The sequence below is a fragment of the Solanum stenotomum genome, chromosome 1 (genome assembly GCF_019186545.1).
Source record: "Solanum stenotomum isolate F172 chromosome 1, ASM1918654v1, whole genome shotgun sequence".
NCBI classification, from domain to species: domain Eukaryota; kingdom Viridiplantae; phylum Streptophyta; class Magnoliopsida; order Solanales; family Solanaceae; genus Solanum; species Solanum stenotomum.
Window position 1 is genome coordinate 14,999,636 of NC_064282.1, and position 26,255 is coordinate 15,025,890.

The 26,255-nt window shown below is 34.2% G+C and overlaps 6 protein-coding genes across 7 annotated transcripts; 1 reads left to right on the forward strand and 5 right to left on the reverse strand.

Moving 5' to 3' along the window:
• Nucleotides 1-1,404: 1,404 nt before the first annotated feature.
• On the reverse strand, nucleotides 1,405-2,301 carry LOC125874666 (uncharacterized). The gene has a single exon (XM_049555664.1). The coding sequence runs from the start codon at nucleotides 2,214-2,216 to the stop codon at nucleotides 1,536-1,538; it is 681 nt and encodes a 226-aa protein (XP_049411621.1). The 5' UTR covers nucleotides 2,217-2,301; the 3' UTR covers nucleotides 1,405-1,535.
• Nucleotides 2,302-3,258: 957 nt separating this feature from the next.
• Nucleotides 3,259-5,956, reverse strand: LOC125853719 (pentatricopeptide repeat-containing protein At4g37170-like). Of its 2 annotated transcripts, XR_007445207.1 has the most exons (2): nucleotides 3,565-5,956; nucleotides 3,473-3,512 (listed from the first exon to the last, which is right to left on the reverse strand). XR_007445207.1 is itself a non-coding variant. In XM_049533453.1 (1 exon), exon 1 carries the CDS (start codon nucleotides 5,785-5,787, stop codon nucleotides 3,700-3,702), a length of 2,088 nt encoding a protein of 695 aa, XP_049389410.1. In that variant the 5' UTR covers nucleotides 5,788-5,956; the 3' UTR covers nucleotides 3,259-3,699. The 2 variants fall into 2 exon arrangements, 1 of the variants encoding a protein (XP_049389410.1); XM_049533453.1 differs by having other exon boundaries at nucleotides 3,259-5,956.
• Nucleotides 5,957-6,352: 396 nt separating this feature from the next.
• Nucleotides 6,353-8,000, reverse strand: LOC125847585 (desiccation protectant protein Lea14 homolog). The gene is made up of 2 exons (XM_049527217.1): nucleotides 7,655-8,000; nucleotides 6,353-6,858 (listed from the first exon to the last, which is right to left on the reverse strand). Exons 1-2 carry the CDS (start codon nucleotides 7,855-7,857, stop codon nucleotides 6,537-6,539), a joined length of 525 nt encoding a protein of 174 aa, XP_049383174.1. The 5' UTR covers nucleotides 7,858-8,000; the 3' UTR covers nucleotides 6,353-6,536.
• Nucleotides 8,001-10,539: 2,539 nt separating this feature from the next.
• On the reverse strand, nucleotides 10,540-11,297 carry LOC125873595 (desiccation protectant protein Lea14 homolog). The gene is made up of 2 exons (XM_049554496.1): nucleotides 11,039-11,297; nucleotides 10,540-10,952 (listed from the first exon to the last, which is right to left on the reverse strand). The coding sequence occupies exons 1-2, from the start codon at nucleotides 11,242-11,244 to the stop codon at nucleotides 10,667-10,669; spliced, it is 492 nt and encodes a 163-aa protein (XP_049410453.1). The 5' UTR covers nucleotides 11,245-11,297; the 3' UTR covers nucleotides 10,540-10,666.
• A 2,628-nt stretch (nucleotides 11,298-13,925) lies between these two features.
• Nucleotides 13,926-19,655, forward strand: LOC125845893 (E4 SUMO-protein ligase PIAL2-like). Its single transcript, XM_049525385.1, has 13 exons — nucleotides 13,926-14,309; nucleotides 15,114-15,186; nucleotides 15,509-15,574; nucleotides 16,436-16,501; nucleotides 16,582-16,664; nucleotides 17,237-17,288; nucleotides 17,360-17,431; nucleotides 17,900-17,967; nucleotides 18,067-18,115; nucleotides 18,238-18,322; nucleotides 18,411-18,500; nucleotides 18,650-18,701; nucleotides 18,971-19,655. The coding sequence occupies exons 1-13, from the start codon at nucleotides 14,155-14,157 to the stop codon at nucleotides 19,302-19,304; spliced, it is 1,245 nt and encodes a 414-aa protein (XP_049381342.1). The 5' UTR covers nucleotides 13,926-14,154; the 3' UTR covers nucleotides 19,305-19,655.
• Nucleotides 19,656-20,399: 744 nt separating this feature from the next.
• On the reverse strand, nucleotides 20,400-26,239 carry LOC125845901 (uncharacterized). The gene is made up of 10 exons (XM_049525392.1): nucleotides 26,210-26,239; nucleotides 24,918-25,054; nucleotides 24,673-24,846; nucleotides 24,179-24,412; nucleotides 23,963-24,063; nucleotides 23,785-23,857; nucleotides 22,841-22,909; nucleotides 22,588-22,695; nucleotides 21,174-21,299; nucleotides 20,400-20,936 (listed from the first exon to the last, which is right to left on the reverse strand). The coding sequence occupies exons 2-10, from the start codon at nucleotides 24,924-24,926 to the stop codon at nucleotides 20,742-20,744; spliced, it is 1,089 nt and encodes a 362-aa protein (XP_049381349.1). The 5' UTR covers nucleotides 24,927-25,054; nucleotides 26,210-26,239; the 3' UTR covers nucleotides 20,400-20,741.
• Between the last annotated feature and the right edge of the window lie 16 nt (nucleotides 26,240-26,255).

A 26,255-nucleotide genomic window follows, 5' to 3' on the forward strand; every position in this document is an offset into this window, starting at 1 on the left:
GATGCAATAATTAAAAATATTTGAGCAATTAAGGTTAATCCATCAACTATACTCCACCCAGTAGAATCCAACTAGATGATCAGATTTCAAAAAAATTATAAAAGAAAAAACTCAAACTTTCTTTTTTAGTTGATTTTTAAAAAATGACACATTTTTATATTAAGTAACAATTTAAATTTAAAATGTCTATTTTATTCTTAAGAATTGATTTATAGCCACACAAATTTCTATCATTTATTTTAGACCACAAATTTTAAAAGCTTTTTTTTTCTTAAACTTTGTGATGAGTCAAAGCACCTCACATAAAATGGGATGGAAGGAGTATAGAGGGTATATGTATGGAAAAAAGTTGACCAGTGTAGTTCTTTTTCTTTTATTTTTTATGGCATTTAATTTGGATGGTGTTGGCGACGGTGAGCCGGTGACGGTGTCTCCAAAATTTGTCCGAAGTTTATTAAAAGTGGGCATTAATTAAATAATGAAACAAATAAATACATTTTAAATGGTTGCGTCTAAATAGGATGCCTCGTGAAATTTGTTTACTAATTAATGGTAGGTCATAATAACAAAGAAGAAAAATATTTAATTAAAAAGTTGCCTTCTTCTTCTAAGGATTTTTTCCATTGCCTACCACGTTCATTCCAAATTGCTATATTTGTATCATGTTTAGATGTTAAATATATATTATAATAATTATGATTAAGACCTTGCTTTAATTCATTCAATCCAAATTATTGATTTTAATATAAAATGAAGTTTGCCCAAGTTGTGTGTTTAAATTATGCTGGCAATTACTTGTTATATCAGGTTTAGGAAAATGATGAAAAGTCAATCTTTCACATTATTTTTGTACTTAATATGCTTTTAATTTATTACCTAACAACAAGTCTTCCATTATTAAGTACTTTCGCATTATTGAGAACGATCCGATGTGATATATAGGAGTAGTTGGCAGAAACTTATTGTCTTCCTTTAATTAAATGCAGTTTGAAATTTTGAAATTTGAAGGGAAATTAAAAGATGCTTAAATAATACAATGAAAAGTATGGATTCATTTGATGTCAACTTCCTAATTAATTAGGATAGTTTTTTCTTGCCCCTTCTAACAAAATTGACTCTAATTAATAATCTTCTTTGTCACTTATATGATCATATTATTTGTGATCATACCCATATTTATAAATCCAGGAAGAGGGATAAGAGCACACAAATTAGGTTTGCTTAATCACACAATGTCATCTCTAGTGTATCAAAATATGTATGTTCGTTTATCTAGATATTGTTTGGCCTTGATAATTATAGAAAGCATAGAATACAACATACATGAAAAATCAGCTTAATCGTTATAATTAAATAGTATTATTGAAAATGACTGGTATAAACAAGATCTGATATATTATATATAGTAACATCTAAACTATCACAAAAAAACTCATTTTATAATGAACAACAAGAAGTGTACAAAACTCAAAACTAAAGATGTAGTAGCAAAAAAAAAATATCATGACAAAAATTAACTACTAATATATATCAATCTAAAGCTTAACCTTTTTGGTACACTTCTGATCTTGAATTGACTGGCTAGTAATATTCACAGTAATACTACAATTCATCTTCACAACAACATATTCCTTGATCATATTCAACAATTTGACTCTCCCACCAACACTTGTGTAGCTATTCATAGTAAGCAAACCACTACTAATATCATCTTGTAAGCCAGGATGTGACACAATTTTGTCCGTAATAATATCAATCGTTACGTTCATCCTCACAGTCTTCCGTGCCTTCGATTTCCCTGGTGGGCCCCGCGCCTCCCCGACGACGGTATCGCGATAGGAAATAGTGGTGGTCGTGTTACTATACCTAAATGATGAATAATTAGGATTTTTCACTGAGACATCAGCTTTTATGGTCATGTTGGAACCTGGTTTAGGGATAGGTAAAAGGGTGCCACTAGTGTTAACGAGGTCTAGTTTTTCAACTGTGACACCGTTCATTGTAATAATAGGGTCTTTTATTTTGAACACTGTGAAGATCAAAATGATGATTATTATGGCTAGAAGGAAAAGAAAGGTTGATACACAAGCACAATATTTGAAACATCTTCTTTGATGAAACCTTTTTTTGACGTTTAACGTTGTTTCATCGTCGTCGCTGTTATGTGGCTGGTCGGATGCTGGAGCTAATGGTCTAACTTGATCTCTCTCCACCATTTTTATTGAGTCTTGAAACTGAGAGGAGAAATGGTTGTACTATTTGAGATGTAAAAATTTTGGGACTTTGGTGTTTGAGTTGTGTTAACTCCCTTATATAAATAAATAAAATGTCTTGTGAGTGGAGAAGGTATATGGTAGGTTTATTCCACTGTCAATGTTGACTCTAAAGTCTTTTATCTTTTTGAGTAAACATTACAATACAAACAAACACGAAAGAAACAAATTTAAAATTTAAATTTTATTAATTCTGGTGAAAAGAAATAGATTCAAAATTTAAATTTTAGGAATTCTATAACAACTTTAAATACTTATAGTTTTATACTAATATAAATTTATTGGGATCGATCGAATTCGTAAGTTGTCTTCTAACTCCATCCTGAATCCAGCATTCGAATTGTGATGTCAAATACTAAGTTGAAGTGGATTTTTACTGACAATAATGTTGTGAGTAATTAAACGGAATGGGAGGATTGTTAGTTGGTTGTTGGAGGAAATGCTCGCCTTTGTAATAATGCTATGTCCAAATAGTCAATTCCCTCACAGGACAGGTGTTCAAATTCACCAACTAACACTATAATTTATGGGAGATTACCAACATATTTTAAAGACATTTGAAAGTCTTCATATCTTTTTAGTTATTTCCACACATATTTTAAGTAAGATATTTAAGATTCTTAAATCATAAGAATATTTGTTAAAATATAGAATTGCAATGGTCGGTTTGAAAGAAAAAAAAAGGTGACAAATAACTCTTATTTTTTCAGAGTCAGGTTTAGTTTCCATGTTACTGTTAGACATCATTGGATCTTTGCAAGGAGAACAAGGACTTATACTTTTGCTCGTTTTGAACTTGTAAATAGGGCTTCCAGCATAGCCTTTGTGCTGATGATTTACAATATTGTTACCTTCTTTGGAAAAAGATAAAATTGTTCCAAAACCATTGCAGTTCATTATCAAGACATGATAATTTATGTTATTCATGCAATCAAAGTATAAACAGAAACAAAAATAACAGTAACAGAAAAATAAAGTTCAAAGCCAACAGAAAAATGTGTTTCCTTAAAGAATTTAACCCTTTCACAATTGCATTCCTCCCATGATAGAATGAAACTTCTCCAATATTGACAATCGAAATTGCAAAACTTTAACGAACTCAACAAACGGAGTGAATCAAACTTATGTTGGAAAAATCCGCAAATTCAGTTAAATAATTTTATCAATCAATCATTTGCCGAAACCGAGCGACAATGACAACGGTGCAAGGGGTGACTCTCTTCTCAACTCTTTTAAGAGCTAGAAGTAGTGTTTCTATATATAAGCAGCACAAAAGTTTTCTCTTCACCACCACTGAGAGAGAAATGAACTTTCTTCAAATTTCATTTTTCACTCCATTTCTCAATTCACATTACACCTTTGTCTTTTAAGGCTTCTTAACCTTTAAACAAACCCAACCGTTTCTTTCAAAAAGCAGAGGGGAAACTCACCAATAGTCCTTGCATGAACAACTCCCACCTTCAAAACAGTGAAACCGACTGGAATCTCGCACAATAATTCTTCTCTCTTCTATTTTAGAGATATATTTAATCGCAGTGTGACAATCAACACATGTCCTTAGATTCTTAAAAACCTTTATCTGTGTTCCAGGCGGAGTTGCTATAATTCCAAAGGCAACTGCGAGCTTTTCACTGTGATAGGAAAGATTTTGCTCCTTCTGTTCCTCTTCCACATCATGTAGCACATTGTCTATGTCAGGGACATATCCCTCTTCTTTCATTCTCCTCCAAAGCTTCCCTAAAAACTCGTATATTTCCTTTGATCTAGGATGTGATTTATCGCCAACCAAGAAAACGTAGTCTTTTCTCTGCAAATTGATCCAACTTATACCAGGCTTCTTCACCACACCTTTCTCTTCCATGACTTGTCTGATTTTTGCCACTTCAGTCCATTTACCAGCAGTGGCATATACGTTTGCAATGGTGACATAAGTAGCTGCATTCTCGGGCTCAATTTCAAATAGTGCTTCAGCTGCTCTCTTTGCTAGATCAACATTTCCATGGACTCTGCATCCTCCAAGCAAGGAAGCCCACAAAAACTTGTCAGGTTTCATTGGCATCTGACTAATAATCTCTTCAGCCTCCTTAAATCTGCCAAATCGGCTCAGGAGATCAATCACACAAGCATAGTGGTCAGAAGTATGGGTTAGACAATGCTTGTCCTTTATCGAGTAGAAATATTCAAGCCCTTTATCAACTAAACCTGCATGAGTGCAAGCAGAAAGCACCCCGACAAATGTAATATGATCAGGCTGAGTGCCAGATTTAAGCAACAAGTCGAATAACTGAAGAGCTTCACTAGGTTGGCCGTTTTGAGCATAACCATTAATCAGTGAGGTCCAAGAAACTACATCAGGCCTCGGGAGCCGCTTAAATACCTTGTATGCACTATCTACGCTCCCACACTTGGCATACATATGAACTAAGGTACTTGCTGCAAAGGAAAGAGGATCAAAGCCAATACGCGTCATGTACCCATGTACTTGTTTTCCAAAATGTTCTGTTGTTTGGTGTGCACATGCATTCAAAACTCCAGCAAAGGTAAAATCATTAGGCCTAATTCCCGATTCCATCAAACATGAAAACAACAAATAACCTTCCTCCCACCTCCCATCTCCAAAGTATCTATCAATCATAGCCGTCCACGAAACAACATCCTTATCTTTAGTCCTATCAAAAATATGCCTTGCTTCATCCACGCTCCCACATTTTCCATACATATCACTCAAAGCACTCCAAACAACCGCATCAGAATCCAAACCAGTTCTCACAATATGACCATGAATCTCCTTTCCCAAACGTAAAGACTGAACAGAAGCAGAAGCAGCAAGAGCACTCGAAATAGTAAACTTATTACACTTAACATTCTCATCCCTCTGCATCACTCTATACAATTCTAATGCACATTCAGGCTTATTCTGCCTCACATAACCCGAGATCATGGCGGTCCAAGAAAAATTATCTTTCTCAGGCATTTCATCGAACAATTTCCTAGCTTCATCGATCAAACCCAATTTAGCAAACCCAGAAACCATAATATTCCATGAACACAAATCCCTCTCAGGCATTTCTACAAACAAGTTGTGTGCATCAAAAGGTTTATCACATTTACAGTAAAAATCAAGAATACGATTAGAAATGACAACCCCAGGTCTAAAACCTGAACATTTCATACTTTTATGAATTCTCTTTCCTTCTTCAAGAGCCCGGTTATCAATACATATCCGCAAAAGGGTCGAAAAGACGGTAGCTGAAGGACGGGTTTCGGGAAGCTCTAGCAATTGAATGGCTTCTTTCAATCGCCTTTGCTCACAAAGAATTTGAAGGGCTTCATTGAATTTGTTTTCTTTACATAACCGTGTAATCATTTGGTCTTGGTTTGCGGGTTCGAAGAAGGTCTTCTCTTTTTGTGCAGTAGAAAAAGAAGATGAAGATCGTATAGTACATGCTGAATGAATATGGGGTGAAAAAGAATGTGAAGTAAGCTTCAGTGATGCTCTAAGATTTGCTCTCATGGTGATTGTTTCAAAGGATGTTTTAGAATTCTATTTAGGAGCTACGCTTCAAACTGCAACCATGTAAGGCTTACTTGTAAGTGATGTCCCTGGCACAAATCTTCTCTAACAGTGATGTTGCTATTAGCAGCTGGACAGGGCCGGCTGAACCAGAACGCCAGTCAATGACTTCGGCCCACATTCTTTTGGAACCACTTTATTTAAGAATATAATGGGATATAGTTATAGTAGTTGCGGAACCAAACTTTTGATTAAAAGAATTCTTTGGAAAAATAGACACACGAAATCGTCGAGGGAAGTTCAACATCTACTATAGATATAAAAAATTAAAAAATGAAAATTGGTGTCTTATTCAAAATTTCAGAATTTGTAATAAATAACCATGTATTAAAGAAGCTCAACATAATTTCAATATGTTATATCAATTGATTAAATATATTTTATTATTATTACTCTTGTGTCTCAATTCTTATAATACAATTGAGATTTAAGACTCAAAACATTTAAACTTGACTATATAAATTGAAAAAGTGTCACATAAACCTGTCATCATCAAATCTAAAACTTGTGCGCAAATAAAAAATCACATATCATCAAATCATGTATTATAAGAGTAATGTGAGTTGCATAAAGTTGTCGATTTTGTATCCGTGAAGTGATACTTATAAGGTAAACAAACTTTATGTTATTAAAACAACAGAAGAGAAACTAGGCACATAAAAGCCACATTATTAGACAGCTCTACCACTTCAAATCTCAACAACCTTTGATGGATCTTCTTTCTCCTCTTCTTCTTCTTTTTTCTCTTCTTCTTTCCCACCCTTCCATAAGTCTGACAATGTAGGAAGCTTATACTCGCCGCTATAAGAGAGGGGAATGGTGATGTTGCCAATGACCGGAATATCAATAATGAGACCCAATTCCAGCGTATAATCGACGTCCCAATCTCCACCAATGTCCCTAACCAAACTCACTAGCACACTGTGTGGAACCTTCACTGGCACATCTAACATGGTTGAGTCATTTGCCTTTATGCTCCCTGGGTCTGGAATTCTTCCTGATGCTATTACCCTGTTGTTCATCATCAATTGCCATTACTACGAGTATTCTATTCATGGTCCATCTCACTCAAAAAGAATCAATCCAAAGAAAATGAAAGAAAAAAGGTCGATCTAGTATTAGTTGATGACCTTATTAAAAATATATGTCCTAAATAATTTGTTTATTATAAAAAAAATCCCATTTTCCCCCCAAAAGATCATTGATTAATTTGTATTTATTGGATTGATATCTATTCATATACCATATGCTATTAAGCATATTTTTCGTAAATTATCTCGATGTCATCAATATGAATAAATGATAAAATTAGTAAAATTGACCATCTTATTTATAATTTCTTAAATATCCTATAAAATGAGTAGTGATGACTAATATGTAGTAATAGGAGTATCAATCTTACCTCCTACACAACATTGTGAATTGTAATTTTAAACTTCTGAATCGAGAGAATGAGTATATAAAACATCATTTTACTTATTTTTGGCAGATAAATATAAAACTCTACCCAATTGCGATTCATAGTTGGATCCTCCGCTGTCTAACTCTGCAAGAGCCTACATAACTATGTAGAAATTATGTATGCTCTGCTCTGGCTATGTCTACTCTCCAGCCAATTACTTTAGAAAAGAGTGGATCTAACTATAGATTGACAATCCGGTGGGTAGAGTAATCAAATAAGTATAAAATAAAGTTAAATATACAGTAACATTTTAAAATTTGGAACACAAAATTGTGATTGGCAAGTGAAAAGTTCATAGTTGATACGATACGAATGTTGATTGTAGATAATAAAAGGAAGTGGAACCTGGTGGCGCTTTTGAGGACGTAATCGATCTCCATGATTGGAATAGGAACAGAGTAAGGATTCTTTACGGAGACTTTAGCGTGAAAATCAACGCCGTTGAAACCGATCCCCTTAAGATCGACGTCGGTGATGGTTGCCTCCGGTTTCTCCATGTTGGCTATCTTCTCCGACACAAAATTCTTCGCCTTGTCAATCAGATCCATGCTTCTTCTTCGACAACGATGGGAGGAAAGTGAATTGAATAGTAGGCCTGTTTTGTGCTAAACGAATATCTCTACTCTGCTCCTGTTATGGGATATACAAATATAGAAAAAGAGTCTACTATTTATCACATATACTTCCGCGTGAAGGGTCAGAATTGACGCGCTATTCTCTCCTCGTGTCATAATAGTGCTTCTTATTTAGGTTCTTTAACTTTAAAATAATATGAAAAGTAACACTACATTATGGCAAAGTAATCTTCTTGTTTTAATTACATGATATAAAAATATTTTTAAAATTATTTGTAAACTATTATAGTAATAACTAAAAAATAAAATTTCTAATTATAAATAATAACATTACTTTCAAAGCATACTTAGAAAAGGATAAAAAGGGGTGCAACCTAAAGGAATAGAGAGAGCAGTACTAATTATTTAGTTGACATGTCTAGTATAATTATTTTTTATAAAATTAACATCAACATTTAAAAGTACTTTAATTTTCAGTAATTGGTATTTATCAGCTAAACTCTAAATAACTTTTTAAGTCACAAATTAAAAATATACTAGTATTATAACAAGAAATCTTATAAGGGGACGAAAATTGGACCTTAATTTGTGTCATTTATGACTACTGCAACAAGATTTAATTACATAGCTCGTTAAAATATATCGACGCTATTTGTCATGTGTATGTATGTCAAATAGAAAATACTATAGTTTATATACGTATACGGTATATATAGTAAATAAACAATTTAGAGGTTGTCAGATAGTCGGTAGTAGGAGCGTAATGAGGACAGGTTACGCATACATGAATGTCGGTATCTCCGGCGCGCGTAGCGCCCGCGTTCTTTGATTGCTTTATTAGTGCAGTTCTAAAACATCAATTTTCAGCATATTCGTTGGAGCGTGGTAGGGCAGAAAAGTTCCATATGGACAGAGTAGAGCTTAAATAACTTTACAGTTTGTCAAACGTGGTGATTGTGATGTTTCGTAGTGCAAATTGGTCTCAATTTTCTATTGCCAAGTGTTTTATTTAATAAGTAAGGGCGTTTCCATTTCACTTGGGATTCCACCTGGTATTTTCACAATAATTTATAGATACTTTGTAGTACCATGATATGAAAACTTGATTTGTGGATCTCGAGATGGTTCAATTATTTTCTTTTATACTCCCTCTGTCCTAATTTATGTGACATATTTTGCTTTTCGAGAGTCAAGCAGATTAAGTTTGACCAAAAATTTTCTCATAGATTTTTTAAGATAAAATTTATATATTTGTAAACTACATTAAGCTAGCGTTTGGTCATAGATTTTCAAATATTTTTGGCAAATGTTATTTGGCTGAAATTTCACCATGTGTTTGGCCATAGTATTTGAGAAATAATTTCACTTTTTTAGAAAAATATGATTTATACCCATAAGTTTTAAAAACTATCAAAACTAACCATAAATTTGTATTACAAGTCAATTGGATCTTCGTTGCAACAAATAACAAGTAGTGTTCATGACACTAGAGCAATGTAGTAGTTTGGAGTGAGTGCAACAAGCATCTTTCCATACATTGTGAAGTAGACAAAGCACATGACTTTGTTACCCTGAGCCGATTGTTTATTATTTTCATCAACAACCATATCATCACTTTCATATTTCATCACTACTTTGGTGTTCACGTAAAAAATTATGTAATACAACGCAATAACTACTATAGAGGGTGTTTTTGTAAAAGATAAAAGTTTGGTATAAAATTTCAATTTTCAAAAGATCCCAAATGATGAGATTTGGCCAAAATACTAGAAAAAACTAGTATTTGGAAATTTGGGATATTTGCCAAATAATGGCAAATTGTATGGACAAACACTGCCAAATTTCCCCCCAAATATTATTTGGGAAATCTATGGCCAAACGGGCCCTTAAAGTACTATAAATCTCAATAATTGATAATTCAAAATATTTAAAAAATATATAAAAGATTTACAGTCAAAGATAAACTTGTTTGAATCTCGAAATCCAAAATGTGTCACATAAATTAGGACAGAGGGAGTAATAGTTTTGGATATTGGAATGATCAAAGATAGGTCTACATATGTCCTTCGAAAGTTTTGGATTTTCTTCGTAATAATCCCCTTACCTTACTTGCCTCATTTTTTAGACTATCTCAAAGTGACTTCTCAACTTTTGTGATGATACATTTTTTTGTTTGTCCTAATATGAATATCGTAGTTCTATACTTAACTTTATGATTAGCATGGTTTATAATCACCTAAGATTTATATCCTTAAATTTTATGCTCATCAAAATAACGTTAAATTTAATGTTCAAATCAAACACTACCAATATATATAAATTAAAATAGAGAGTAGTGATAGAGTGGGATTCAGATAAAGTTATACGTTCAAATATGGTATCGAGTTATAGTTTTCAATAAATAGTGGTAGATGAGATCTTATGGGATAAGTAAATAATACAGTATAGGTTTCTTACCTATTAAGATGGTAGGCGAGAGCTGCGCTTGCATATAATATACTTAAAACCACCTTTGTTCCGTGCTGTATATATCTTAATTATATACCATGTGGTTCTACTTTTTTTAAAAAAAAAAAAGTGTAACGCGCAACACAAAATAAGAAAAACACCCTTGTAATTTTTAATTAAGCCCCAAAACTGGGTTTGGGCTGTTGTAAAATCAAACAAAAATCCAATAGTGCTTTGGATTTTGAAACAGAATACAAAAAAACACCCATAATAAAACCAAAGCATTAATTAGTAGTAATCATTAAGTATTCTTAGCGCGCGCTATTATGCTACTTCAGATCTCTTTTTCAGTGTCTTCTTCTTTGTCACCGTTCCATAAGTCTGAGAGTGATGGAAGCTTGATCTCGCCGCTATGAGAGAGTGGAATTGTGAAATTTCCAATGACTGGAAGGTCAATGGCGAGACCTAATTCCAGTTTATAGTCAATGTCCCAATCTTTACCAATATCCTTACCCAAACTCACTAGCATACTGTGAGGAACCTTCACTGGCACATCTAAAATGGTTGTGTCATTTGCCTTTATATTCCCTGGATCCGGAATTGTTCCTGATACTATAACCCTGTATTAATTATTTCACAAAAAAATCATGAGTATATAGAATACATACATACTAAACTATACAGAAAAAAATAGTATTTGTTGGACCTGCCGGAGCATTTGAGAGTGTAAGAGATCTGCATGATGGGTACAGGAACAGAGTAAGGGTTCTTCACCGCCACTTTGGCATGATATGAAATGCTGTCCATGCTAACTTTTTTCAGATCAAAATCCGTGATGTCAGCCTCCGGTTTCTCCATGTTCCCCACCTTCTCCGACACGAAATTCATCGCTTTCTCCATGAAATCTGCCATTCTAGCTGTAGTTTTAAAAACTTGATTGAAAATGTATCTAGTGCTTGAGGAATAGATATTTTGAGCTTTAAAAGTGTTGTCTATTTATAGGAGGATGTGGTTCCGTGATTATAAGTGTTGACACGTAAAAAAGTTATGATATGGATAACTAGATATTTTTCCTGCAAGAACAAATTGTAATGCCGACACGAGTAGTACACGTGACGGTCGGTATATCTTGAGCCCGTGTCCCCAAGGTCACTACTGACCACATCAATGCATATCTCTTCAACATTACTTGCGTTCTACTCTTTAGTTGGTTGGAAGGGGAAATTAAAGTATCCTTTCATTTAACTTGAAACTCGAAGGTCGTGGTCAATTAATATTCTCTCTATTTAAAATAAAATGATTTTTTTTTTAAAATTTATTTTTAAAAAATAACTTTTTTTCATTTTTGATAATATTTTAATTTCAATTTTCCACGTGAAATATTTAAGACCACAAGATTAAAGGGCAATTTAGTACATTAAACATAATTTTAATTTAGAGCCACAAGATTCAAAAATCTTCTTTATTTTCTAAAATTCCGTGTCAAGTCAAACTAGGTCACTCTTTTTTAAACGGAGGGAATAGTTATTATTCCTATTCTCAATTTATATCACTCAGTTTGACTTGACATAGAGCTTGACTTTTAAAATTTATGGTCTGAAATAAGTTACAGTATTTGTGCGGATAATTTTATTAAGGATAGAGTAAACATTTTAAAATTAAATTGTTACTAAATATAAAAATTATTTTAAAAAAGATAAAAACAAATATAATTTTCTGAAATTAACTATACAAATTGCATTGGATGGATTCATGGAATTTGGACGCTAACAATATCTCACTTGAGATTTCACCACGTATTGCTCAACATCTGTGGACAACTTTTAATAGGCTTAAGATCCGACTTCTTTGTCAATCTCAAAAAGATCGCCCCGTTATGCTTTCTTTAATTTAATTATTACTAATTCTCCAAATAGTCGGTTCCCTACTTTTATCTATACAATATTATTTTTCATACGTTTCAATTTCGATTTCTTTTTATTTAATCTCCACCTTTGCACGTTATTATTCTTCATAAAACGTCTTACTTACGTTTTATTATTCAATCAATACATCTGAAGAATTATATAAGACAAGTTCCATACGTTAAATTCACGATTGAATGTTAAATAAAGATTGAATTCGATTCAGATCTCCCACATGAGAGATCCACCACTCCATCATGTCCTTGCAGGCTAACTTAAAATAAACTTATAAAATACTACTTTTTTATAACCACTTTTAGATACTTAACTTACCTCTTTTACTGTTTTTAGCCGGTCAAAAATAGTTTACTATGCGTATTTATTTGGGCTAAATTATAAGGATTTGATTTTCAGGTAAACAATCTAAGGGATTTACTGAAATGACTCTCCCTCTCCATTGTTTCTCTTTTGCTCTTTCTCTCCTTTCATTCTCTCTTTGTTCACCTCTTCTATTTGCTCCTTATTATTACTGTATTTCATCACCATTTAACACATAAATTCATTTTTTTTTAAATAGCATCACAAAGAATTTTAGGGAAAATAGCATTGTAGTCTTTGAATTATTTCTATATTCCTATTTTAGCCCTTATATTATTTGTGATAGTGCATTCGACCTTTAATTAAATCAAGTATGCATTTTTAATCATTAAGTTAATGACAACTTATTAGAGTTTTTACATGTAACTTGTTTTTTTTTTAATCATGTTTTTTGGAAATGGAGCAAAGATTGTAATAGAGTGATAAGTACATTTTTATTCAATTTGGGTCGTGTCTTGAGTATGAAATCATCTTTGATAAAGAATGTTTTATCATCAAAATAGAACTTTTCGTTGTAAATTTGAATTAGTCGAACCTTAAAACAGCTATGTACCACATAGGAAAAAAAACAATATCAGTATCGTGTAAAAAATATCGTGGAAGTGTAGGCATGCGTCCTATGGTGTTTCTTGGAATTATGAGGAGATAAGTGAAATGAGAAGTGTAGGAATGGACTTGCAGTTAAAGGTCTTTTAATTGCACTTGTTATTTTTTATCTGGCTTTTTAACCCCCACCCACTTCCCATCCCAAACAAAAAGAGCGAGGATATTTTAGTAATTGTAAATAAACGGTAAGATTTACCTAGCTTTAGCCTTTAAGGGCTAAAACTACCCGCTCAATTAAACTGAAGATAGATTGTTCTATCACGAACAATACTAGCACTAAAATAGGAATATAACAAAATACTCCTCTATTCCATTAACTAAAATTTTCGGATTATTTTATCGGTCAAAATAATTAAATTATTCTAAGTTCAAGATAAATATTTGAAACTTATTTCATATTTATCATTTTCTTTAATGCAGTTTGATATTTTCTAAGAGATAAATTGCACTTACATACAAAATTATATTTTTGATTTCACAAAAAATAACAGTGAAAAGTATAGTTTAAATTATGTAATTGAATATTTTTCTTAATAAATATGCATTACCTCACAATAGATGGAGTACTAGTCCTAATAAATTTGGATATTCCATTTCCCGCCCTACCCCCACCACAAACCAAAAACCGGTACTAACAAATCAGTGGCTTATTGAATTAGTATTATAAATTAAAACCATTATTTCTAATTAATCAGCACACACAGTTACCCATACTTTTGGCTTGGAGAAGAAGACATCCCAAGTTTGGAATTCATGATTTGCTGTACAACGGTTTTTAACTTATTGCTTCACGTAACAGAATGCAAAACGATAAAGAACCAAATCCAAAAATGGAGCGCCAACAACGTGAACCAAAGCACCATAAATCTGTTGATTTGCTACTGCTGTTGAGCAAATTCGGAAATGAGAAGAAGCATACTGCACCTTCTCTGAAATGGAGAAATCAACGAGCAGCTCCGTGAATGTGCCCACCGCCGGCACGGCGTCGATGCTTGTGGAGACGGTGGCTGATTTGATGTCTATGTATATGCAGACTGGTTACCTAAATGATCTCTCAGTTTTCAGCGACCTCTGCCTCTCTCTAGCCAAGTCCGTGTTCTTCTCTGTTTCTGCTTTACTAACTCATTTAGTAATCTAAAATTCAAACACAAAATTTGTACCTCTAAGCGCACACATACATAATTTTTGGAAAATTGAAGTAGAATTATTCGACTTTCATGTTTGATGGAGTAACTTTTTGAACTATGTATGGGTTGCTGTCAAACTTTAGATTGTTTTACTAACACAAATTAGGTATTTCGTATTGGAAGTTGATAAAATCGTTCTGCAGATCAGGTTACGAGCAATCGCTGATATTGTATTCGATACCTCTAATCACTAATGTTATGCCATTGAAGCTAATATGTTTGTGGATTGACCTAAATGAATAAGCTGAAAACTCAGTACTGCTTGTGCTACTGATTCTTTGTTATTGAATATTCGAGGTTTAAGTGGAATTGTCTATGTGAATGCATCAAAATGAAAAGCATTAGTAAATTATTAAGGTGCAATACAGTGAAACAAAAGGGACTAATTTGAGGCAAGTTTAGTTTAGTTAATATCCTCCAACAGCTTAGCATTGTGTAAAGATATGACTGAAATTTATTGTTTAAACAGTATCAAATTTCTTGCGGAATGGAGTTTATGTCCATCCATAAACCTCTTTACAGACAGTAACATATACATTATATAGTGGACTTGCAATCAATTACTCGTTACAGAACATGCAAAGATCTATTCTAGTCCACTATATTTGTTGCTTTTACAAATCGAGTTTCCAAATAACTTATGATGTTCATTTTTAGTCCTAATTTTCTTACTTGAGATCAACTTCTCTTTGAAATTCAAAAGCAGAGGCATTGATCATGCAGTTGCTAACAACGAGGTCCCCTTAAGATCACATGAGCTACCGTCACTGTTGAAACAGGTAAGATAGACCAAGATGCAAAAGGAGTAATTAGCTTCTGAAATTCATAATGCACATTGAAACAGCAAATAATTTTTCACATTTTCAGGATGCTTCCTCTCAAAGCTGCATTTGTGTCTTTAACTGTAGTTTGATTAATGTTTGTAACTTATCATTCATAGTCTAACTTAAGTTGATAAAAGCTGAAAATAAAATTAAACGCTGTGATCGGTTCACAGTGTAGATCTTGGTACATCTGCTCTGGAATATGTTTGACAGATTTGTTTTGAATCTAATGGGAGCATGTGCTGGAAATTTATGATCTGTTTTCATGTGCTCCAAGGTGTACAAGTATAGGAATGACTTTTCCATCCAAGAGGCTTCTATGGTGCTACTGATGTACGTCAAGGTATACAGAATCTTTCATGTTTCCTTGTTAATTTTGTTGTATAGTGTCCAATATGGAAACCTCAAGTCCTAGCAACTAAGTGTTTCATTGCAGCTTGTATACCAAAATTCTACTTGCACATCCCAGAATTAGTATGTAGTTTATACTTTTGATACCATTTACTCTCTTTCAGTGCAGAACTTTACTGTATAACTTCCTGTATATTATAGGCTCACTTTCCATTGTTATAATGATGTGGTCATTCATCTACGAGTGTTGTATGTGTAAGTTCTGTGCTTTTTCTACACCTTCAAGATGAGTTGCTCACAGAAATGCTGCCTGAACTTTTTCTTCTGCTGGATCCACCATAAATTTCACTATCATACTCACATCTTCACGACCTTTTCTGCCCCGAAAGATCCATATTTCTCACCAATAAATAAGCAAGCTAAGTAGCAAATAGTGTTGGTAAAACTATTAAGAATCCTCTTTCCTAATACTGTAGTTTTGAGAGGATGGTAGTTTTAGACTTGGGTAAGGGAGAGATAGGATGGTAGTTTTTCTAGTTTTATACTAGAACTAAGGCACATTGCTTAGTCAGAGGGTTAGAGATAGCATTGTTCCTGACTTCTAAAAGCCTACAGACCCTTTATAACATTCCTCGCTCATGATAAATCAGATAAAACTGCAAATATGCTTCTCTCCAAATACTGAGTTCTTTTGTAAACCAAAGGAACAGATATATGGTTGTTTAAATTGTTTCCAATATTCTGAGGAAACCTCGTCATCTTGTTCATTTCTATAAATTAATGTGGCAAAGCGTCTTATAGTCTTGCACTTAGTTTTGATTGAATGGATTTGCTGCATCTATGTACTGATCAGAGTGCGTGCAAGGTTGGATGGTTTCGGAATGAAGATGCTGATGATCTGCTTAAACTTATCCAGGAGGCAAGTGAAATCTTTCTGTCGATCCTGCTGATTCTTTGGTTTGCAATGACTGTGTCTTGTGACTTTTGGATCCTGCTCAGGTTAGCAGATACTTCTCTAGTGCTGAAGATGTTGACGTTGAACCCAGCTACGTCCACCCTTACGTTTCAAGAGTATTACCAAGGTCCGTACTAATGTGTAAACTATGACATTACTAATTACTAACTGCACCTCTATTACCAACAGTTCACTTAATACACCACACGATTTATATGAGATGTTGTTCTTTTTTATTTTCTGTACCTATTTTATGAAACAGCCAATCATCTAATCTAGCAGGCTTTGCATTTCCTGAGCAATATTAGATAGTTAAAACTCATGTACGTGCAGTAGCTTTGTCTAGTGTGAATATTTAGTCAAAACTTCAGAAAGTTTTACGTTTCGACAGCCATGGGTTATCCATAACTTGATTGGACACAGTCACATAACAGTCATTGTGCCTTAAATGTTGGAAACCTGACATATATTTGACAAAGTGCTGGTGTAATCCTCCTGGAGTGTGGTGAAGAAATCCTTCTGGAGTGAACCTCTTTATAATTTCTGCAGTGTTCTTCATGATCATATATGGTCATATTCTTTCTGCCTTTTTGTCAATACATGGAGCTCACACTTATATTTTACTCACTAATCACTATCATCATCCCATCTCAGCATTCACTTTTCACGTTAGAATAATGTCAAAGCTTTCAAATGCAGATTCTGCCCAAAGCCGAAGATGGACAGGATAATAGCCGCTTTTCAAATCAAGGCAGGTTACTTTATCTACTGCAGTTGCTGCAAGCGGAAAATTTGGTGGTCTTATCGGTTATTTGTGTGTAGCCTGGATTTGGAGCCTTTCATACTGGTTTTAATATTATAAGGGGAATGTTCTCTCCAGGGATGGAAGATATAGTAAGTGCCTTTTTTATATTCCTTTGAGGTGTAAAAGCGAGATGGATCATTCAAAGCAACATGTTTTTTTCCCACATATGTTGCATATTGCTTATACTCTAGTTGAAGAAGAATTTAGTGTTTTATTATTAATATCTTTTCTTTTCTGAAACCGTTGTGGTTCTCTCGTATAAATGTTTGCAGTCTACATTTCAGGAGGGACCTGGTTCTTGTGTCCAATTGAACCTTTACATTATTTCACATTTTTTGGCTTCACTATTGGGGAATTCCAGATAATTTATATCTAGAGTTCTAATTGAATAGTGCAAGTCATCCAGTAGCAACTACGAGTACTCAGGAGAAAGAAGTTGGGTCTTTATTTTTGTACATTTACTGCTCTAAATATACTTACATCATACTGTTTGAGCTATTACGCAATGCTACTATTCTTTCCAGGTTCCAATTTCATCGTCTAAAATTTTCATGCAGTTGTTACTTGTAACAAATGTTGATAACATGGAGACCTCTTCCTGCATGATTGCTCCACCAGAAACAAGGTATAACCTACTTTATTTTATTTTATTTGTCAGGTTAAACTCATCCTCGATTCTTACTTTGATGCCCGGGCCTAATTCTCAGCTCTTTTTTGGCTGCAGTTTTCTTTTAAATGGAAACCGACTGGAGGGGACGACTAACGTGTCCATAGTCCGTTTCTCCCAACAACTAATTTCTCTCTCTGAAATGACTTTCTTGTTATCAATTTTTGGTGTTGATCAATTGGTATAGCCGCACGATTCATTAAATCTCCATCGCCCTGAAATTTACAGGACTGTATGCTGCAGTTTCCCTCCGTCATCACTAAAATGCTCAAATATGGTGTCAATCTTCTACAAGTCATAGGACAATTTGATGGTATGCCAGAATTTATTGAAAAATGATGTCATTTTCATAAAATATCTGCTTATCTATGTGCTGTATTTTGGAGAAAAAACTTTTACAGGACATTATATTGTTGTAATCGGCACAATGAACTCACTACCATCTCAAGAGTCAGAAGGTTGTAGTAGAGCTCCTTGTTTAGCTCATTCAGGTAAACTAAAATAAAAATAGATGGTATGTACTTTTATTTTAGTAGCATGCAATATGCATATTTGTTTCAAGTCCATTTATGTGAGAACATATCTGAAGAGGATACCATTTTGTATAACATGAATAATTATTGCTTCTACCTAATCGCAGATCTGGAAATTGTTGAGACCTCATCAAGAGTCTCGCTTCATTGGCCCATCAGGTAAATTATCAATCTATCATATGGTACACTAACTTTTTTTTATGCTATGTCCTCACTGCATAAAGTCAGGATGGTAAAAACTTAACCCCCACGGTTGTTATTCCTAACTAATGATGAATGACATGTGATTCGACATATAGTTATCACTTAATCATAATTAATTAAGATATATTTTCACTTCATTAAATCAGTTAAGTTAACCATGGTAAGTTGAATTAGTTAGCCAACCAGGATGATCTAAATGTTGACATGTTTTATACTTCTCGCAGCAATTCTTGCCAGGTCTCGAATCAGGCAGGTGACAAGTTTGTTGATATAATCACAGCAGCAAATGGATTCCGGAAACCAATATTACAGGACGATAGTAACCCAAGTCAAATATATAGCAAGAGCCAATCCATTAAGCAGCTAACGCATGAAAATAATTACAGCGTAGACCCTCCAACTCTGGATAAAATTCAAATGCAAAACCAACCTAGAATTGTTGTGCATGCTTCTATTCAAGTTACATCAGTGAAAACAAATGCCCCGGCAAGCTATAGTCAACAACCTCAAAGAGCATTCCTGGTGCCATCTCATCTAGCAACATGTGGAGAAAGGTAAAAAAATGTGCTCAGTCATGGTTATCCAGATTGAGCAAAAGATAAATTTGAAACAAAGAACCTTAGTGGCACCAAGAACTGATAACTGGATTCCCTCTGGTAAAATGAGGGCGGGGCAGCCTAAGTACTCCATCTTAGCAATTTAATGTTTTGTGATCGATAGTATCCTTTTAATTTTGCACTGTATAATCTCCTCCGGTTGTTTTAGTATGAAATTATTCAGCGCAATCTTTTTAAATGCTTTTTATTACTTCAAAAAATTGTAAAATATATACTATAGCATAATAATTTTGAATCTCTAGTTCAACACATAAAATAACTTTTAGTTATGAGCTGGTTAACTTGACTAAAAGTGACAGGTTAAGTGGTTATATATGTTGCCTATATAATTAATCAATTGAATTAATCCTTAGTCAAATGGGTGGTATGGTGGGGGAGAGATAAAGAACAGATCAGGCCGAGGAAAAGAGGGGTGTGGTTGGCAAGGAGATCATGAGATGTTTGAGAGCATTCAAGCTGACAATGATTGAAGAAGGTTCAATACTTGACAATCTGATCCATGACACTATCCTCTCTGTAGTCACAGACGACAATAATAAGGTGCATAGGAACCCTTCTGATATATTAGAAGTGTAAGTGACTTCTTGTCCTTCCCTAAGAGGACTCCACTTCTTAAAATGTGTAGATAAACATATACTTGTCTTTTTCCATATGGTGTGTATATCGAGGTTGGGAGATTGGGAGGTGAAGGGAAGGATAAGAACAAAGAAGGCTGAACTACTTTCTTGCATAAAACATAGATATAGAGAGTAGGACGAGTATTAGAATGGGGCACTCCTTCAGTAAGAGACATTTCAGACAAGCCTCTCGCGAACTTCTAAAAGCTATAAACTACTAAAAGGACATTCAGCAAGGATGTGTTCATTGTAACTACTTACTTTCGAATATTTTTTGAGCAGGTGGGTGTGTGGGATTGAGGCTTGAAGATATCTAAGGCACAGTACCCATGCACAGAATAAAATATTTTGTTGGTTTTTTAATTAAAGAAATTAAGAAAATTACAGAGAAAAACTTTGAGAGAAAAAATATTGCAGTATTATCAAAGGGAATTATTTTATTAATAATCTAGAGACTTGCATTTATAGATATAATTCCTAACTAAAAATAGAAAAATAAGATATTAACTTATCAATTTAATTCAAATAACAAATAAAAAGAACTAACTCCTAAATATAAGTCAAATAGGACTCTAATAACATAATTTAAAAATCCTAAAAATAGCTAACTGTTTTATTTCTGTAATATCCTAAAACATATTCTCAACATATGTATTGAAAGGTCGGAAGGAAATAAAAAAGAGAATTTACCAATAAATTCGCGAGCATTATCTAAGCCTTTGACGTTCAAGAGAAAGCGTGGATGGTGGTGGAAAATAGAGTTAAAACAAGGGCTTCTTTCCATTTAACATAGCAAGCAAATGATCAAAAACTCGACTTCCAGCATCTCTCAAACCAGAGTGCATGTACTCATTAGTAATCCAAGGCCTGATTCCTGCTATCTGAGAAGCGGTCTCCATAGATAGCTTTAAGTTAACATACATGTCTTCATAGTAAACAGCAGCTGCAACTGGTACCTATCAACACAAAAAGAACCCAGGTGACTACATAAAGTCTAAATCATTGATCAGCTTATAGTGCAACTCCACTACTTCAGTTTTGCTTAAAGTTGAGGCAATTTATGTATTATAAGAAGTAGCCAGCCAGACATCAAGGTAGATTATAATCCTTAGCAAATTGATTGACACGAGTATGGGGAACAACATTAATCTCAGGTATCTAAGCTTGTCAACTTTAACGGAAATACGACATACTTTATTTTCCTTTAATGCAGCAATGTCATATAATGATGGCCAATCCTTCTTCTCTGCTAATAGCTGGGCAGCATCTTTGAAAGGCCTCAAGGCATGGACTTCATCAAATATCCATGGGAATATCATCTGCATGTTAAATAAACAAGTGATCAACACTTGCTCGGAATACAAGACAAGTCCAAATTTTCTGTTTTTCACCCAAAAAGATAACAAAGGGGTTTCTTAGTTCCAGCTGAAAGAAATAAATGCTTTCTGCAAAGTTTAACTTCAGATCGATGTCTGGTCGGAATAAATGTAAAACAAATCCATTTACTTTCATTGATTGGCATCAAGAAGATGCAATGGTTACAAAAATAGATAAGCTAGCTCCTATACAAGATGCTATGATCGGGGAGCTAGCCAAACAGCAAAAAGAGAAGCTGAATGTGTGATTTATCAAAATGTCCATAATAATACAGTGTAGGTTATATTAAATTTTGTATAACAAAAAAAACCTCAACTCTGATCAATAAGCACCTTATGTAGGAGAGAGAAGCTCTTCAAACCCACTACATTATGCATGTATTCCCTGACTCCTGTGTTATGATTTTGTCCCTGATAATTGATTGTTCATATGTCGTTCCAAATCAATCATATTGTCTAATTGACCCTTTCCTCCAATCACCAACCAAATATCCATATGACTTCAGGAGGGGAGGAGCTTTATCAGCCAACCATTTTGAATTCTAACCATATGTTCCTTTGCATTTCTTTGAAGAAGAAGAAATTTGTACTATTAAAAGAATCAATTTGCAGTGGAAGCAAAATCAAGAACAGGGTAACAGAAGCTAAGTACATTTGCAGGAAGTGACAAAATTATGTCGGAACTTAAACTAAGGGAAATAGGTAGGATGTGTAAGGATGAGCATATACATGATTGTTGCTCATAAATGAACGGGCATTAATATGATTTCAGATTCTCTATGGTCTACGCCAAGCCTCCGCTCAACTATATGAGAGTGTGGCTGACATTGTAAAAGAACAAAGCAATCACACTTTCCTGGACCCCTTTTTCTACAAGCTGGAATTCAACTCCCAGTAGGACACAATACACTTAAATGTAATAAAGATATTTATAGGAGAACAAAATGAAGTTAATTTACAGCTCTAGTCATATATCTATAATAACTTCCAATAATTATGAATATATAGTGATTTTTTTTGCGCAAGACATACATATTACGTTAACAATAATGAGGAGAGGTGGTTTTGGTTAGTTAAATATAAGCTGTAGTTTAGGCCCTCTCAAGGACAGAACCCTTTAATGTAGAAGATGTACCAGAGAAATTAAGGTGGAAGTACAACTTTGTTTCTGTTTGACGCTTGCTTCATATTGTGGCAGTTCTTAACCAAAAACGACCACATTGTGTCTCACCTCTCCAGTAAAAAGTACAGGGCGGCCAACTTTTGCTGCCTCAATTGCATCAAATTTGTTGTCATTTAGAGCCCTAATTCTCTGAGCAGACCACAGGGATGAGGCACCCTACATATCAGAAAAAAGTAAATGAATTAGACAGTTCATGCATGCCTGCAGAATTGAGGTATCCAAAACTATAAAAGTAGACGCAGAAGTTCCTATTGGCCAAGTACCCCCACTGTTGTAGCAATACTCCTATTGAAAAGTTTACCTGGCAATATATGCTTTCATGCAAAAGAGCATATAAAGGGTTTGCATCAAATCCGATCCATCTCTCATACTGCAATGCCACATAGAACTCAATTTAGCATATATCCATCATCCAGCTACAGTACTTCTAAATGCATCTAGAATCACCAAGAAAATGCTGCTAGCACATTCGCACAAAATGGGCCAAACTTTCAGATCCTTAGCATCTCCTAAAAGGAAAAGAATCTCAATCTACAGTAACAAATATGAAACCTTTGTTTACTTGTTTTAACTCGAAGACACAGCACTTCAGTAGTGCATCAGCCATGTGAAAACTGTAATAAAGATAATCCAAGTGGGCTACGGCGTGACCTCTAAGTCGTCATGAACGCTAAAGGCTTAAATATGTCAGTATCCAAGATTCACATCTGAAAGAACTTTATTTTTGTCCAGCATCTTAAATTAACTTTTTACCATGCAACAGAATTTCAAGTTTTCTAGAGAAATAAAGCTAGTAATAGCTTAACATGCCATTTAGGTTACGGTTCATCGTAGATCACAACACATGAAAGATTTAGGTGTTCTTCCTAAATCCTTATCAGGATGTTCACTCATTTGTTCTTTTCTTTTCCCTGCCACTATTTTTTATTTCTTCATTTGAAACATTGATGTCAAAGCTGGTTTAATTAGTCATGGACAATTGTATTCAAGAATCAACATAAAGATAGTCATTAGAGGAACCATGTACACAAATAAAGAATGTAGGCCACCAAAAAATATTATACTGATGGTTATGAACACAAAGCATTTGAACTCAATGGTACAAAACATATGGATGATATCTATGCCAACGTAGTTAGTTCATGAACCATATTTACTAATTGCTCAACAAGATCTCTAGTTTTTGCAATATTAATCAAAATAAAGTCACTGTGTTTTTTTGTAATAGGCATGTGTATTTCTTACAGCATTCAAGAAGTAGTCACTGATTCTCCTTTTTGCTCCTTGAACTATTAAAGGATCCCAGACTCTCTCAAACCTACAAGCATTGCATGGAAAGGTAAAATTTCACTAATATGTTTTTTTTTTAATTTTTTTTTGGGGGGCGGGTAGAGAGAGAGCAGATGGCAAAATGATGGCTTACAGATAATGCAGTCGTTCGAAACCAGTACTTGACCCAAGACCTGAGAGACCAAGAAGTTGTAGTCCTCGAGGTGTTAAGATGCCACCAGATGGAAGAGGCACCTATGTCAAACAAGGAGAAAAGGAGGGAGATAGGACAGAGAGAGAGACATTAACAAAACATGGAGAAGTATGTATCAGATGGACTCATATGAGTATACCAGTATAGCTCCCTTACCCCGCCTCCCGACTCTGCCAGATAATTTACAACATCACGAACAATTTCAATATCCTGTGGAAACCTCTTGTAATATTTTTCGTTCTGACAAACAAGCTGCTCAAATCCTCCCTTATAAACAGAATCAGCTGTGCATCCTTCACCAATTGGAGGGAGCCCGCCAGTTATAAGAGCTTGTTTGAGTCCTTTAGGAGCAAAACTCAAGTAGGTAACTGCACAAAAGCCTCCGAAACTCTGCACGATAATCAATCCGATATTCCAATCACACCACCGACAATAAGCATAACTAGCATCACTATTAAAACTTCCACACATTATATGAGATGATAACTTTCCTCAAAAGAGATTTTAAAATAATTTTCTAGAAATATATAATCAAGACCATTGAAAAAATTGTTCCTGCAGTAAGTCTTCTTCAACTACTTGTTGAGAGTATAGCACGATAGGGTTCAGGTATAAAAACCAAATACAGGAAAGAGCAAAATCTATGTGACCTGTCCAAGTATTGTCCAAGGTCCAGCATCAGGGACAAGGCGTTTTCGGATGAACTCAGCATCATGTACTATATTATCAGCTCGGAAATGTCTCAAGTAGTTAGCCAAATCCTCAGCAGACTTCACTTGTGACATAGATGATGGTGTTAATGGTGTTGATAGACCTGTTCCTCTCTGCAAGTAAAGCATCAGCGGAAGGAAACAGAACTGCTTATTTCATTATAATTGAGAGAGAGAGAGAGTACCTGATCCATTAAAACAATACGGTACTCCTCGCATGCTCTGCTTATCCATCCTCCAGCTTCAGTTGGTCTTGGGCATTCAAAGCCTGGTCCACCTTGCAAATATAGTAGATATGGCAGAGATTGTTCCTCCTTACCAACTGCAGTTTACTTGATAATCAGTAGAGAAAATATATTAACCAATAACTGGTCCTAACAGAAAATAGCAGTTAGTTAATCAATGACTAGAGGTCAATTACTCCCCCCATTCTAGCTTACATGACATGTTCCAGAGTATGAGAGTCAAACTGTCTAATTTTTGGTATGAATTGGTACATAGAATCTTCAAGTTTTTTTGAAATAAAATTTAAATTTTAGGAAACTACATAAAGTACTCTAAGTCACAATATTTAACAATTCAAAATATTTTTAAAAAGTATTTTAAAAATTTGTGGTCGATGAAAAACTTCTATGACTCACCAAATAGTAACTGTGTCACACAAAGTGAAACAACAGGAGTAGTACACACTAAGATATCTGGTGGCCAGAACTTCACTTACTTTTTCCCTACAACCATGTATCTAACTTTTGCAACCACCACTTTAGGACAGACAGGAAAAGCAAAGATGGACATGTAAACTTGTTAAATAGGAGTAGTAGTTAGATCAAGCTTCACGAAAAAATCAATGACTTCAAAGCTCTTCATTTGTCATTTCCATCACAGTAAGTTGTACAAACTAGCTAGTCCAATGATACTACCAAAGTGAATCAAATCTTTTGCCTTTAAACTACAACTATAATCCCAATTATATGTCAAACCATCCTAAGATACGACCTATTTCCTCAGAAAACAAAATTCTACCCTACCGCACAAACTAAATCAACACCAAACACTGCCTAAAACAGAAATCACACAAATCAATACATAAGCGTGCTAAAGAGCAAAAGTTAACAGAACATATGTTGAACAATTGTTTAGTTTTGAATCTACAAGCTTAAACTTATCTGGAAAACTTCTCCTACTACTTTACATATCAGTTAAGCTGAAATTTAGAGCTATTTTATAACACTGCCTAAAATACGAATCAAATAGAATGAACACATAAGCACGATAATGTGCATAAGTAAACCGAACAAATGTAAATCCATCAATCAAACAACTATATCAGTATCTATTCAGAATTAGAATATATTTACAAGCAATCCTTATGTTTCATCCCGAGTATACATGGCGAAGTCCACTTAGATTAGTTAGATAGAGTTATCAAATGCAAAATCCATAATGATGAACAACGGGAACGAAATTAGAGTAATACCAGCAACTACTTCACGAGCGAAGACTGTGATTTTAGTAGAGGAACA

What these genes read in the sequence shown, in the direction of transcription:
- LOC125845901 (XM_049525392.1), bottom strand. An exon ending in CTTGGACAATACTTGGACAG is followed by an intron (nt 24,413 to 24,672) that starts GTCACATAGATT and finishes ATTATCGTGCAG; the next exon opens with AGTTTCGGAGGCTTTTGTGC. An exon ending in CTGTACTTTTTACTGGAGAG is followed by an intron (nt 21,300 to 22,587) that starts GTGAGACACAAT and finishes TTTAACATGCAG; the next exon opens with ATGATATTCCCATGGATATT.
- LOC125853719 (XM_049533453.1), bottom strand. Translation starts at nt 5,787, where the DNA reads ATGAGAGCAAATCTTAGAGCATCACTGAAGCTTACTTCACATTCTTTT.
- LOC125845893 (XM_049525385.1), top strand. Translation starts at nt 14,155, where the DNA reads ATGGAGAAATCAACGAGCAGCTCCGTGAATGTGCCCACCGCCGGCACG. An exon ending in GTTTCAAGAGTATTACCAAG is followed by an intron (nt 16,665 to 17,236) that starts GTCCGTACTAAT and finishes TTTCAAATGCAG; the next exon opens with ATTCTGCCCAAAGCCGAAGA. An exon ending in TCCTTGTTTAGCTCATTCAG is followed by an intron (nt 18,501 to 18,649) that starts GTAAACTAAAAT and finishes ACCTAATCGCAG; the next exon opens with ATCTGGAAATTGTTGAGACC.
- LOC125847585 (XM_049527217.1), bottom strand. Translation starts at nt 7,857, where the DNA reads ATGGATCTGATTGACAAGGCGAAGAATTTTGTGTCGGAGAAGATAGCC. An exon ending in GTCCTCAAAAGCGCCACCAG is followed by an intron (nt 6,859 to 7,654) that starts GTTCCACTTCCT and finishes GATGAACAACAG; the next exon opens with GGTAATAGCATCAGGAAGAA.
- LOC125873595 (XM_049554496.1), bottom strand. Translation starts at nt 11,244, where the DNA reads ATGGCAGATTTCATGGAGAAAGCGATGAATTTCGTGTCGGAGAAGGTG. An exon ending in ACTCTCAAATGCTCCGGCAG is followed by an intron (nt 10,953 to 11,038) that starts GTCCAACAAATA and finishes TAATTAATACAG; the next exon opens with GGTTATAGTATCAGGAACAA.
- LOC125874666 (XM_049555664.1), bottom strand. Translation starts at nt 2,216, where the DNA reads ATGGTGGAGAGAGATCAAGTTAGACCATTAGCTCCAGCATCCGACCAG.